A 14165-nucleotide genomic window follows, 5' to 3' on the forward strand; every position below is an offset into this window, starting at 1 on the left:
GCAGCTGGTGAGTTTTCTGTCCTTGCCTTACACTCAAGTTAGAGATTATTTTCCGCCACTGGGGGAAAAAAATGCCTAAAAGATTGCTTGGTTCCCAAAACATCTGCTTCTTCGAAAAGGCCTTAATACGATTTTCAATCAGATACTATAAATGCTAAATTACCTCAACAGAAGTGCAGTACAAGTATGGGAAAATAAATAAATAAAACAAACAACTATAAATAGCAACTTTTGAAAGATGTGGGTAACTTATTTTGGTTTTTCAACTAACATCACTGTTTAAAAGTTTTACCTTTCAGTGTCAGCACTGCTTTTAGAAAATATGTGTGACAGCATGATTGAAGATAGGCAGGTGCACTAAGCTACTAGGTTAGTACTAGATAACATTTATCCAGATTTATCCACTAACTTGTGAAGGATATCATTTTTTTTTAAACAGAGAGAGGGGAGAGAGAGAATTTTAATATTTATTTTTTAGTTATCAGCGGACACAACATCTTTGTTTGTACGTGGTGCTAAGGATCCAACCCGGGCCGCACACATGCCAGGTGAGCGCACTACCACTTGAGCCACATCCCCAGCCCCATGGACATCATTTTCGTACACAATTAAACATGGAACCAGGCATGATGGAGCACACCTGTAATCCCAGCGGCGCAGGAGGCTGAGGCAGGAGGATCTTGAGTTCAAAGCCAGCCTCAGCAACAGTGAGCCACTAGGCAACTCAGTGAGACCTTGTCTTTAAATAAATTACAAAATAGGACTGGGGATGTGCTTCAGCAGTTGAGTGCTTCTGGGTTCAATACTCGGTACCAAAGAAATAAAATAAAAATTAAATATGGTGCTAATCTCTATATTAACTTTAGTACAGTTGGTGGAGCTCAGAAATCTATGTTAGAAGATTGACCTTGGGGATCAGAAATCCATGTTAAGAGGCTGATCTCCAATCTTGACTAGCTGTGTAACTATAGCTGAGTAATTCAACCTGTCTAAGCCTAGAATCCTCAATTATGGTGGGTGAGATGGAGTTAAACTAGATGATCTCTAAAATTCTTTTCAAATGTTCTTTATCATTTCTACCACTAGCACAGGGATTTCACTCATTCATCAAACACTAAACACTTATTGTAACTCTGGCACAGACACAGACCTGAGTTCATTTTCATTTTCCTACTGGTATATTAGAAAAATGAGTAGTTAAAATATACACTAAAAAAAAATAAAATAAAATTTAAAAAAATAAAATAAAATAAAATAAAATATACACTAATCTGGGCACAGTGTCCCACGCCTGTAATCCCAGTGACTCAGGAGGCTGAGGGAGGAGGGCTGCAAATTCAAAGCCAGCTTCAGCAACTTTTGAGACCCAGTCTCAAAATAAAAAATAAAAAGGGCTGGGGATATGGCTTAGCAATTAAATGCCTGTGGGTTCAATCCCCTGCGCAGGAAAAAAAAAAAAGCTGACTTAATAATTTAATAATGGAATAAAAAATTACTGTCTTATTTCTTTGCCTTAAAATTCATGAAATTAAGTATTTGTGGATGAGTATGAAACTCTGCAATTGATACTGCAGGTGTGCGTGTGGTCAGGTCGCTAACCCCGCGCCCAAGAGCCCGGCCTGGGTCTCCGGGTTCCGATCCCTACCCGAGCCGGATGGAGGATGAGTGTGCAATAACGCGGCTCCCGCGCCCGAGGTCCGTCGTCTGCCCAGGCTGCGCGGGGCCGGTTCCGAACGCGACCCGGCCGACCGTTACGGGCCGCCCCGCCCCCACCCCGGCGCAAGGCGAGCGGCGCCGCAGGGCCCCAGCTCCCCTCGTGAGCCATACCAGGGGTCCTCTAGAGGCTGCGCGCAGAGGCCGCGCGCGGTGCCGCACAGCCGCCGCGCGCCTGGCAGGGAGCGTGGAGCCGCCGCGGCGTCCGGAGGCGGCGGTGCTGCCGGAGGCGGCGGTGCTGCCGGAGGCGGCGGTGCTGCCGGAGGCGGCGGTGCTGCCGGAGGCGGCGGTGCTGCCGGAGGCGGCGGTGCTGCCGGAGGCGGCGGTGCTGCCGGAGGCGGCGGTGCTGCCGGAGGCGGCGGTGCTGCCGGAGGCGGCGGTGCTGCCGGAGGCGGCGGTGCTGCCGGAGGCGGCGGTGCTGCCGGAGGCGGCGGTGCTGCCGGAGGCGGCGGTGCTGCCGGAGGCGGCGGTGCTGCCGGAGGCGGCGGTGCTGCCGGAGGCGGCGGTGCTGCCGGAGGCGGCGGTGCTGCCGGAGGCGGCGGTGCTGCCGGAGGCGGCGGTGCTGCCGGAGGCGGCGGTGCTGCCGGAGGCGGCGGTGCTGCCGGAGGCGGCGGTGCTGCCGGAGGCGGCGGTGCTGCCGGAGGCGGCGGCAGCAGCTGCTCCCAGAGAACGCCCACCACGCAGGCGCAGCAGCCCTCGGCCCCGCCCCCCAGCCAGCCCGGCCGGCGCTAGCAGTAACAGGTGTCAGACATTATCAAAAACTCCATACCTGAAAATATTCCCAACTAAGTGATCATCTACCTCAAGAAAAACCCCAAATGCCTCATGAATTGATTCCAATAATCCAAGTGCCTACTAAAGTAAATGTGGTGTCGATGTTCATAATCCTCCTGTCTAGAATCTGTGTGTTTGGAACTAGAAAGGGTCTCGGGCCATGGAGGCGACCCATCCGTCCATGCATCTTATCACAGAGAAACTTAGAGCAGACTGGATAAGAGGCTGGAGTGGGGTCATCCTTGTTTGGAAGCAGAGTCATGATCAAATACTCTAGGCACCCAGACACCATTCTGCGGGCCACTGTTTGGGGAAATTCGGTAACTCACCCTTAGCTCCTCATCAAGTTACTCAACACCGTCTATTAGCACTTCCATCATCATAATTACAAAATACCCGACTACACACATGGCCGTCTCCAAAGAACACTTTGCCATTTTCTATTTAATGTTTGAAAAAGCCACTGATGAGCAACAGCCGGCGTTGGAACCTCTGCCTACTCCCCCGACAGCTCTCCTCAGAAAAGATGCCAGAGGCAAAGCGAGGGCTGTGTGCGTGTGGTCAGGTCGCTAACCCCGCGCCCAAGAGCCCGGCCCGGGTCTCCGGGTCCCGATCCTTACCCGAGCCGGATGGAGGATGAGTGGGCAATAACGCGGCTCCCGCGCCCGAGGTCCGTCGTCTGCCCAGGCTGCGCGGGGCCGGTTCCGAACGCGACCCGGCCGACCGTTACGGGCCGCCCCGCCCCCACCGCGGCGCGCGCCGAGCGGCGCGGCCGGGCCCCAGCTCCCCTCGTGAGCCATACCAGGGGTCCTCTAGAGGCTGCGCGCAGAGGCCGCGCGCGGTGTCGCACAGCCGCCGCGCGCCTGGCAGGGAGCGGCGAGCCGCGGTGGTGCTGGTGCTGCCTGAGGCGGCGGCGGCGGCGGCAGCACCTGCTCCCCGAGAACGCCCACCACGCAGGCGCAGCAGCTCTCGGGCCCCGCCCCCCAGCCAGCCCTGCGGGGCGCTCAGCTAGGCTGGGAGGCCCGGCGACCGCGCGTGATAGACAAATCTCTGTGCTCCGCCCATGCGCGCTGGTCTCGCGCCGGTCCTCCTCGGAGCCAGTCCTAGGCCCCGGCCGCGCCACAGAGAAAAGTGATTGGATGCTGCCGGCGTGATGGGCGGGAGTTAAAGGGGACGCTGCCTTCTCATTTGCCTTTTATACGGGAGGTTTCGCTGTAGCGGACCTCCAGTTAGGAGAAGGCACTTAGTTGCTGATTAGTATCTCTCCAAGTCGCTGAAGCCTTTGGGGGCTCAGTTTCCTCATCTGATACGGGGGATAATACCAGTGGCTATGACACAAAGGTGAGTGCCTTGTGATCATGTGGGCTTAGAAAAAGCATGTAGTCGGTATGAGCTATGGTGGCCAAGGTCAGCCAAGCCAAGCCAAACCTGCAGGACAGGTGATGGGAAGGAGCAGTGAGCCTGGGGCAAAGCCCGGAGGCTACTCATTAAGACATCACTCAGGTGGGCCTTCCCTTCCCCCACCTCAGAGGGCCAGTGCCCCAACCCTGCACAACCACTTTGTGCTTGTCACGGAATGCCACCCCCTCCACCAGCAACAGCACAAGCAACTCCAAAACCAGTCTCTTCCCCTCCGTCTGGTCTCTCCCCTCGCACATCTGAACCCAAAGGGCGCATTCAAACTTCCCCCAGCCTCCAGGCCCAGGTTCTGTCAGACTTTCTATCAGAGGCGAGGGAGGGAGTGAGTGGGGAGGCCTACCTGCCTGCACATGACCTGAACATCAGAGGGGATATTTATCCTCTGGCCTGTGCCTCTGGCTTCCTCTAGTGTTCATTATTTGTTACTTCTGTGATCTGTAATACAAGAAGAAAAAGACCACCGCTAAGAGAAATGTCTACTAGAAACCTGAACCTGATTTTCAAAGATCCCAAATGGCATTTAATGTGATTAATTTCCTAGTTTCCACTTTCTCTAGGCCCCTAGTGTCATTTAATATGATTAATTTCTTAATTTCCATTAGAATTTCTCATTATTAGAAAAACTATGTTATTGAATGTATTTTAAGAGTGTTGCATTTCCTAAGATCAGATTTTCTTCCCTTCCTTAATGTTATTTTTTTAAATAAAAAATAATGAAACTGACTAAATACTGTTCACTTCAGGTACGACTATACACAATGGCCTATTATGTATATTTATAATAAGCTCATAACATTTTTTAAAAGGAAACTGTGATATATACTTACAATGTAATATCATTCTACAATAAAACTGGAATGAAATACTAAAAAAAGATAAAATAGGAACACATAGCAAGTGCTTCTCTTGAAGGTATAATTTTACAAAAAAGTATACAGATGTTAAAGGCATATGATTTCTCCTATTTATTTAAATGATTCACTAGGATATTGGAAGTTCAGAATATTTCTATATTATGGTTGTTATATCATTAAATACATTTAAAAATTATTCTCTTAAATTAAAAACACATGGTCCCTTCTGAGATGTTAGGAAACAAGTACAGCACATTATAATATTTAATGTTTTATTTACATTAATAACTATGTTATAGAAATCAATAAAATGTCTGAAATTCTGTTTTTATAGGCATGGATCCATTGAGTATTAAAAACAGGCAAAATAAACTTCAAAGATGCTTTAGAAATGACAAGACCAGTCCTCCCCAAGCCTGCCAACATCAAGAAAAAATACTAAGGGAAACAGAGAAACTGGCACAAAATGAAGGCGACTCAAGAAACAAAATTACTATAGGTAGTGTGATATTCTGACTTGGATCTTAGAATACAATAAGATATATTGAAGTTAGAAAACATAAAATGTGAATGAAGCTGTAGTTTATTTAATAGTAGTGAACAAATGTTGGTCTTTTGGTATTAACAAATATATCTTGGCACCGTAAAAAATAGCATAAGGGGAAACAGGATGGAGAATATTTAGGAACACTTTGTGTTATCTTTGGAACTTTAACAAATAAAATTTTATTCCAAAATAAATTTATATTAAAAATTTCAAGTTTAATTAAATTGATCAATTTAATTAAAGAGATTTATGGTAAATTAATTTTTTAATTTAATAGCACTCATGTTTAATGCTTTAATTCAATTTTACTTTATGTAGATTTTTAAATTAGTTCTATAGCAGAGCTTAAAAACTCATGGGATGGGGCTGGGGATGTAGCTCAGTAGTAGAATACTTCCCCAGCAGGCATGATGTGTGAAGACCTGGGTGAAGCTGGGAGCACCAAAAAGAAAAAATGTGGGATAAATGTAAATTTGGCATCTCTAGGTTTTGGAATTGACTCTTTTCAATATTATTTAAAAAGTATTTTTTTTTTTTTTGGTAATCAAAGCAACACATATCTTTTGTTAGAACAAAAAATAATAAGAAAGGTGATTAATGAAAATTAAGAGCCCTGTAACTGCTTTCCCCATCTCCACCACATCACTCATCAAAAGACATTGATATATATATATATATATATATATATATATATATATATATATATATATATAAATTATTTGTATGTGGCACTCATAATGCACCAGACCACATTATAAGTGACTTACATATATTGACTTATTTAATGTTCCTAATAAACATGAAGAGGCCACACAAAATGAACATGTACCGCTATTATTCTCATTTTATAGATGAAGTAAATGATGCACAGTGGTTTGTCTTAGCTGTCACACAACCAGCATACTACTAAGGTATCTTCAAAATATTCTTATCTTTTGTATTCCTAGATTTACCAATTGTGAAGGCTCTTTATTGGCTTCTTGCAATGATAGATGAAGATTTAGCTCATTTTTACCAAGCTCTCCTATATCCTGATCTTGCAATTTGTTTTAATAAGAAAATCTGTCTTCTATAGAATCCCTTTAGTTCCTGCCATTTTAAGTTTTATGCTACCTCGACCTCTCGTTTTTCCAACTGTGGAGAGTGCCTTTTCTCTTTCCACTCTGTGCTACAGGAGCAGCCTCCCTGCTTATCTGGTCAGTTCTACTTTCCCTTCTTTCCTTTCTACCTCCAGACAACAAAGCCACATCCCCAGTTCTCTTGACCTTTCACTTTTAATGAGGTTCACATCACTGCATTCTACTCTATAGCCACAAGACTTTCATACTTTCTCTGTAAGTTGATTCTAAAGTACAAAATTCAACAGAGTGTTAACACTATTATGATCCTGTAAGTATTGTTGAAATATAATGTTAGGAATGCATTATATTTGTATTTCCAGGCTAGTCTCAGCAATTTAGCAAGGCCCAAAGCAACATAGCAAGAACTTGTTTCAAAGTTAAAATAATAATATAGGACTGGGAATGCTGTTCAGTGGTAAAAGTGTCCCTGGGTTTAATCCCCAGTGAGGGGCAGGTGTAGGGGGAAGCTATTCATCTAATGGTCAGAAAGTGAAAGAGAAAGGGGAAGAACAATGTCCCACAGTGTCCTTCAAGGTCCTTCAAGGGCAAGTCCCCAAAGGCCAGAAAATCTCACACTAGATCCCACTTCTTAAAGTTTGTACCACCTCCCAATAGTGACAAGTTGCAGATCAAGCCTTTAATGCATGTGCCATTAGGCGACATCCCAGATCCAAATTATAGTTCTATTACAATATTCTGCTGAAGGATGATCCAGATCTGAATATGGGCAGAAGGGAAAGGAGAATGAGGGAGGATTTTTGATTGTCTGAAAAGACGTACGAAAATTGAAGGAAGGAGGCAGCTGGCGCCCCGGGCCTGGGGCCGCCGCAGCGAGCGGGGTTTGCAGCGAGGGCGGGAGCGGGAGAGCCGGCGCGCGAGGGAGGGAGGCCGCCCCCTGCGCCCCTCCTCCTCGCCCTCCTCGGCGGCCGCCGGTCCCTCCTCCCGCCGCCTCCCTCCTCCCTCCTCCCTCCCTCTCTAAGACATCCCCGCACGGCCGGGCCGCCGCGGCCACCTTCCCTGCCCAAGCTGCAGGGCTCCGGGCGGCAGTGCCAGGGGAGCCCGCGCCCCGTCAGCCTCGCGCCCCGGCCCCCGCCCTCCCCGGCCTCTTCCCCGCTCGCCCCCCACCGCCCCCGACCGCCGGAGCCCGCAGCCGGGAGCACTACCGCCCTCGCCGCCGAGGTTCCTGCCTAAAGATCAGCTGGGTGCCCCCTTCTGCCCGCTACCCCCTCCAACGCCACCCCATCACCATGCACTCCTTGGACGAGCCGCTTGACCTGAAGCTGAGCATCACCAAGCTCCGAGCGGCGAGAGAGAAGCGGGAGAGGGTGCTGGGTGTGGTCCGGCACCGCACTCTGCACAGGGAGCTGGGCCTGGTGGATGATAGCCCCACACCTGGCTCCCCAGGCTCCCCACCCTCAGGCTTCCTGCTGAACCCCAAGTTTCCTGAGAAGGTGGATGGACGCTTTTCTGCAGCCCCTCTGGTGGACCTCAGCTTGTCACCACCGTCTGGACTGGACTCCCCCAATGGCAGCAGCTCACTCTACCCCGAGCGCCAGGGCAATGGGGACCTGCCTCCAGTGCCCACTGCCCCGGTACTGAATTTAGGCTACCCTAATCCAGCAGGACCTCATTTTAACTTGATTACATTTGTGAAGATCCCATTTCCAAAGAAGGTCACAAGCACAGGACTTCCAGCCTCTGCGATATTTGGACAGTGTCCCCAGCTCCTTCCAGTTCTTCCTACCCCTGGGCTCTGGGGGGGCCCTGCATCTGCCTGCTTCCTCCTTCCTCACACCCTCCAAGGACAAGTGCCTCTCGCCAGAGCTGCCCCTGCCCAAGCAGCTGGTGTGTCGCTGGGCGAAGTGTAACCAGCTCTTCGAGCTCCTGCAAGACCTGGTGGACCATGTCATGCCTATCACGTCAAGCCTGAGAAGGATGCAGGGTACTGCTGCCACTGGGAGGGCTGTGCCCGCCATGGCCGTGGCTTCAACGCCAGGTACAAGATGCTCATCCACATCCGCACGCACACCAAAGAGAAGCCGCACCGCTGCCCCACCTGCAATAAGAGCTTTTCCCGCCTGGAGAACCTAAAGATCCACAACGGGTCCCACACAGGTGAGAAGCCCTATGTCTGTCCCTATGAGGGCTGCAACAAGCGCTACTCCAACTCGAGTGACCGCTTCAAGCACACTCGCACCCACTACGTGGACAAACCCTACTACTGCAAGATGCTTGGCTGCCACAAGCGCTACACAGACCCCAGCTCTCTGCGCAAGCACATCAAAGCCCATGGCCACTTCGTGTCTCACGAGCAGCAGGAGCTCCTGCAGCTACGCCCACCCCCAAACCACCACTGCCCACCCCTGACAGCAGCCCCTATGTTAGTGGGGCTCAGATCATCATTCCCAACCCTGCTGCCCTCTTCGGAGGCCCCAGCCTGCCTGGCCTGCCCCTGTCCCTGCCCCTGGCCCCTGGCCCCCTCGACCTCAGTGCCCTGGCCTGTGGCAATGGCGGGGGTGGTGGGGGTATTGGCCCTGGGCTGCCAGATCCTGTTCTGCCCCTCAATCTGGCCAAGAACCCACTGCTGCCCTCTCCTTTTGGGGCTGGTGGACTGTGTCTGCCTGTGGTCTCCCTCCTCACTGGCTCCGCTGGCGGCAAGGCAGAGGGGGAGAAAGGGCGTGGGTCAGTGCCCAGTAGGGCCCTGGGCACAGAGGGCTGCAAGACTCCTCTCGAAAGGACGGAGAGCAGCCGCTCCCGGCCAAGCCCCGATGGACTCCCTCTGCTTCCAGGCACTGTGCTGGACCTGTCCACAGGCGTCAACTCAGCAGCCAGCAGCCCAGAGGCACTAACTCCTGGCTGGGTGGTCATCCCACCAGGCTCTATGCTACTCAAACCAGCTGTAGTGAACTGAGCCTGCTTACCTACCTACCAGCTATGACAGCTCAGCCAGCAGCTCTGGGCCCCACCCTGACGAACAGAAACTCTTTTTTTTTTTTTTTTTAAAGAGAGAGGAGAGGGAGAGAGAGAGAGAGAGAGAGAATTTATTTATTTATTTATTTATTTAGTTTAGTTCTCGGCGGACACAACATCTTTGTTGGTATGTGGTGCTGAGGATCGAACCCGGGCCGCACGCATGCCAGGCGAGCGCGCTACCGCTTGTGCCACATCCCCAGCCCCAAACAGAAACTCTTCTGCGAAATAGCAATAATGTCCTACTGCCCTGGGGCCTGGTGGTCTGTGCTCCCTGGGAATCTGCAGTCCCAGATGCAGTCCTTGGGCAGCAAGGATGGTGCTAGAAGGTCATTGTTGCCTTCCTAGGTCCCAAGTGAGGACTTGGCCCTGACCATGCTCTTGGGTGCTGAGGCCTTGCTCACCCTCAGGCCCCTGCCCCACAGCTTCTGAGCCCTCTGCCCATTCTTCACCGGACCCTTAGTCCTTGGTTTCCCACCCTGGTGCCTCCTTCATCCCAGGGCCAACTTGAGCAGGTTGTCTTCCCTCACTTGCCCACTTGCCAGCCACAGAGGCCAGCAGCGACTGCTTCCCGTGTCCCAACACTGGGAGCAGGCAAAGTAGTATCTGCCCTCCTGTTGGTCCAGACCACCCCCAACTTTATGTGATGTGCTGTGAGGAGCCCCCACCGGGCCATAGCACCCATGCAGGCTCACCCTAGACCCCTTTCCCTCTGGCCTACCCCCTGGAGGGAGAGAAGATAAGATGCAGACCCTGGCTAAGCCACAGGAAGAAGCCATGCTGTTCCCCACCCACCCCTATGACAAGGTGCCTTCCTGCTCGCTAGAGAAGGGAGGCCTGCTTGGTCAGCTGCCATCATCCCTCATTCAGCCTGAATCAGACTGCACTGCCAGAGGGCCAGCAACATTTCCAGGTGAAGGGCCAGCTGACCACTCACTTGCCCCTATACCCTGGAAGGATCTGACTCAGGCATCCTGAGCGTATGGGAAACATGGAGCCAGGGAGGGAAGGTGTCAGATGGACAGCCCTGGTGCTAGGACTTAATCCAGGCCCAACAGGCAGGGCCAGGCCAGGCTCCATCTTGGTCATCCCAGCTGGGACTGGCCTCATGGAGAGGCCTACAGGGCACTGGTACTGAGGCAAGAGGCAGCTTCTGGTCTTAAGGCACCAAGACAGCATGCAGGGGGGGAAGTGGAGGGAGCTTTCTGGCCATTGACTGAGGCCTGGGTCTGTGGGAGACTGGGCAGCCAAGCATGGCTACGGGCAGGCCCAGCCCCTCTGCCTGGGAAGAGCTGGCTGGAGGAAGGAGCTGGACTTGGGATGTTGTTGCCTCTGGCTTTTTCTCAGTTGAGCCTGATCCTAAGAGACTCCCACTCAGCCAACTCCCCTAGGGTCTAACTACTATGCAGGGGCCAGAGTATGTCAAGGATATAGGTTATTGATCCCACTGCCCAATCTCCAGAAGTTAGGCTATCCCAGCATGTCCCACTCAACCAACCCTGGGCCTTTTGTTCCCTTCCTGCCAGCAGCTGGGAGCTCTGGCTTCTAGAGCACCTTTGTCACTAGGCTGCAAAATAGCCAACCCCCTCCAATTCCCCACCCACAGAACAAAAGAGCCACCAGATGGCAGTGGGGTCCTCCATAGCCCTGTGGTTCCTCCGAGCAGTTCTGATCCCACTCTTTCCTGGACTGCCCTTCTGTCCTAGAAGGGTCACCCTGACCTGGCAGTCCCTGCTGCTGGTCTTAGAACCCCAGTCCTGACAGGGCCTGGCCAGGCTGGCTCTGCCCCTTGATGGGGCTGTGAGCAAGGTAGAAAGGAGCTGGTCTTTTTTCTTTGGGTCCACCCTGGACCCAAGCACCCCCCTCATCCCTGTTAGGGCCCTAGGCCTTCAGTCCTTAGCTTGGGGGATATATGGTTTGACTCAAGCCCAGGAGCAGAGGAATAGGGCACTGGAAGGTGACATTAGCTCAGCATGTGATTTGGTGATAGACCAGGCTTGGAAGGGCCAGTATACTTTTCGTTGTTGTTGGTTTATTGTTGCACATTCCAGGATATCAGTATTTTAACAGGTTCTAAGTGCCTTTCTATTGTAGCTTATGTTTTTCCTTCTCTTGGCTCCATTGCTGTTAGCATAGAGTTTAAAAAAGAGATAAGCTAATGACTATAACAATATATTCCTCCATGTGAGAGGAAGTTTATAAAGAAACAATAAAAGTGAGTTGCAAAGATGAAAAAAAAAAAAAAAAGAAAATTGAAGGAAGGAAGGTTTTGTTCCCAACCTCGAGTGCGGGACCTTAAATGTCAGGCTGAAAAGGTGTGGACATTACTCTGTAGTCAACAAGGAGCAGCTAAAGCAATGAAAACTATTTTTTTTTCTGATTTATTTAGAAAGGATTATACTTGTAAGAAATTTATTAAAGCTAAATGTACAAACAAACAAAGACATATATATATGTCTTTGTATATATATATATATATATATATATATATATATATATATATATCCCTAGAATGTGTGTGTGTGTGTGTGTGTGTGTGTGTGTGTTTCCATAGAGTAAATAAGAGTAAAATAGCTTGTGGTAATGAAGGCAGTATCTAAGACAATCTCAAAACTGGTATATTCCACAGATACAGCAAAATTATCCAGACCATACTGTCTAAGGGGAAAAAAAAGAGGAATAAAATTAACATTCTTGACTTCTTACCTGGCGTAAATTATTCTGGATACATTTAAAGCTTACCCTAAAGTTGTATTATGTTTCCAAATAGTTTATTGCTTTAATCTTAAAACTTTTGTTTTGTATTTTAATGTCAAACATGATTAGTTACTTTCCTAATTTGTATATAACACAAATTCCTACCAAACCCTGTAACTCAGTATTCACTGATTTGGACTTTTAGTTTACATTAGTCAAACATGTTTTTGGAATGACTGTAAAGATCAGCTTAAAGACCCAGAGTCCAAATAGAGTGGAACAAATGAGAATCATGCAATGGACTGAATGAAATTCAAAATCCTCGTTTCTCTTAGTAGCTCTTTACAGCATCTTTATGTTGTGACTATTTCTTACGTGAACATTTTCTGGTGAGTTGTGAGAAAAAAAGATGCTACTAGTAAAGAAAAGAAGAGAGTTGTAAATTCTGGGACACAAATATAATTTGTCTTCAGTTCTGATGAAATTTAAAGTATTCAGGGTGTTCTAGTGATCATTGGTTCTAACACTAAGTTAGTAACTAAATTTGTGATTGCCAAACAAATGTCAGAAAGAGCTTTTTGTTACTTGCAAGATAGTATCATTAATTTTTTGCTTTTTTTTTTTTTTTGGTACTATGGATTGAACCCAGGAGTGCCTAACCACTTAGCTACATCCCCAGCCCTTTTTTGTATTTAATTTAGAGACAGGTTCTCCCCAAGTTGCTTAGGACCTTGCTAAGTTGCTGAGGCTGGCTTTTGAACTTGCAATCCTCTTGCCTCAGCCTCCCAAGCTACTGGGATTACAGGTGTGGGCCACCACACCTGGTTCAATAATCTTAAGGAGAGGCCATCTGAAAGTTAATTATATCTAAGAAAAAAGTAAAAAAGGACATTAAAACTACAACAATAACAAGGCAACTGATTCTGTTAAAATGAAAGGATACTTACTTTATTACTGTCTCTATTCAGTCCATATAGACCAAATTAACCCTTGATATTTTAAATGATTTCCATAGGTGGATAAGTTAGTCTTAACTGGAATGATCGTTTTATGCAAATTTAGTGCTGGTAGAACTAAATTTTTCTGATAAATCTATAGATAAACAAATGCATGGCATTTTTGATTATACTGTAGAAGTACCTGCACATTTTGCTGAGCTGCATGAGCTGATCCCTTGTTGTACATCACTGTCAATGGAGAGAGGGGAAAGAAAATGTCAAGGAGGCAGAAATTGGTCTTGAAACTTTAAAACTGTAAGTGGAAAAGGGCACTGGATTTTGATACATTATGTGTAGTTTACAGACATAATTTTTTAAAAAGTAGATATTAGCTTTCAAAAATAAATGATGAAACCAAAACACGCAATCTTAAAGTTATATTTTTTTCTCTTAAATCCTGTGTGGAGTATATTTGCTAATGATTGGAGGAAGGCATCTTATGACATTATTAGAACAGTTTATTTTTGTATTTTATTTACGTATTTATTCTTTTATTCCTACTCCTCCCTTCCATTTTCACAAAACCAATAACTAATGTGTTTCATGTATGTCCTATGCTTTATACATTTAAAATATTTTATACATCTTTTACTATTAAAACAGAATTCCAAATCCAAACCAAGCTAAAAATCTACTTACACTTTTCAATGATTTTTTTTTTTTTTTTTGTACCAGGAACTAAATCCAGAGATGCTTAACCACTGATATTATTCTTGATCTTATAAAAAATAAAAACATTTTCCCTTATTTGGTGTGTATCTGCATGTTCTGTTTTTGCTGTTGTTGTTTACAGTTTTTAATGAAAAAAATGTGGAAAGTATTAATTAGGATAATGAGTCAGAGAAAAATAAATGACATATTATCCCACTGCTTAAAGATGGCCAGTTATCATATTGGCTAATACTTTGAAAACTTTTAAAAGTGATTGTTTAAAAATAAAGTTGAGTTCTTATGTACAAACAGTTTGTGGTTTTTCTCCATGAACATTATAAGAGAAGCATTTCATTTAAGCTCTTTTAAATGTAATTTTCCTCATGGTTATATTTTCTTAAAGCAAAAGGATACAGATTAA

The 14165-nt window shown here is 47.4% G+C and overlaps 1 protein-coding gene, 1 long non-coding RNA gene and 1 pseudogene across 5 annotated transcripts in view; 2 read left to right on the forward strand and 1 right to left on the reverse strand.

Moving 5' to 3' along the window:
• LOC144250113 (heat shock factor protein 2-like) overlaps positions 1 to 3320 on the reverse strand; it is a 38332-nt gene extending 35012 nt beyond the window's left edge. For both annotated transcript variants that reach the window (XM_077792560.1, XM_077792561.1), the window contains exon 1: positions 3108 to 3320. In XM_077792560.1, the coding sequence (XP_077648686.1) occupies positions 3108 to 3287 (180 nt within the window). In that variant the 5' untranslated portion in view covers positions 3288 to 3320. The remainder of the gene's footprint in view (positions 1 to 3107) is intronic.
• Positions 3321 to 3693: 373 nt separating this feature from the next.
• LOC144250162 (uncharacterized) lies at positions 3694 to 13839 on the forward strand. Of its 3 annotated transcripts, XR_013342417.1 has the most exons (5): positions 3694 to 3828; positions 5095 to 5259; positions 6159 to 6218; positions 13230 to 13348; positions 13769 to 13839. It is a non-coding gene; the product is annotated as an uncharacterized LOC144250162 (long non-coding RNA). The 3 variants fall into 3 exon arrangements; XR_013342416.1 differs by lacking the exon at positions 6159 to 6218; XR_013342415.1 differs by lacking the exons at positions 6159 to 6218; positions 13230 to 13348; positions 13769 to 13839 and having other exon boundaries at positions 5095 to 5553.
• On the forward strand, positions 7676 to 9339 carry LOC144250229 (zinc finger protein GLIS2-like; annotated as a pseudogene).
• Positions 13840 to 14165: the final 326 nt, after the last annotated feature.

This window comes from Urocitellus parryii, chromosome 14 (genome assembly GCF_045843805.1).
Source record: "Urocitellus parryii isolate mUroPar1 chromosome 14, mUroPar1.hap1, whole genome shotgun sequence".
Lineage (NCBI taxonomy): Eukaryota > Metazoa > Chordata > Mammalia > Rodentia > Sciuridae > Urocitellus > Urocitellus parryii.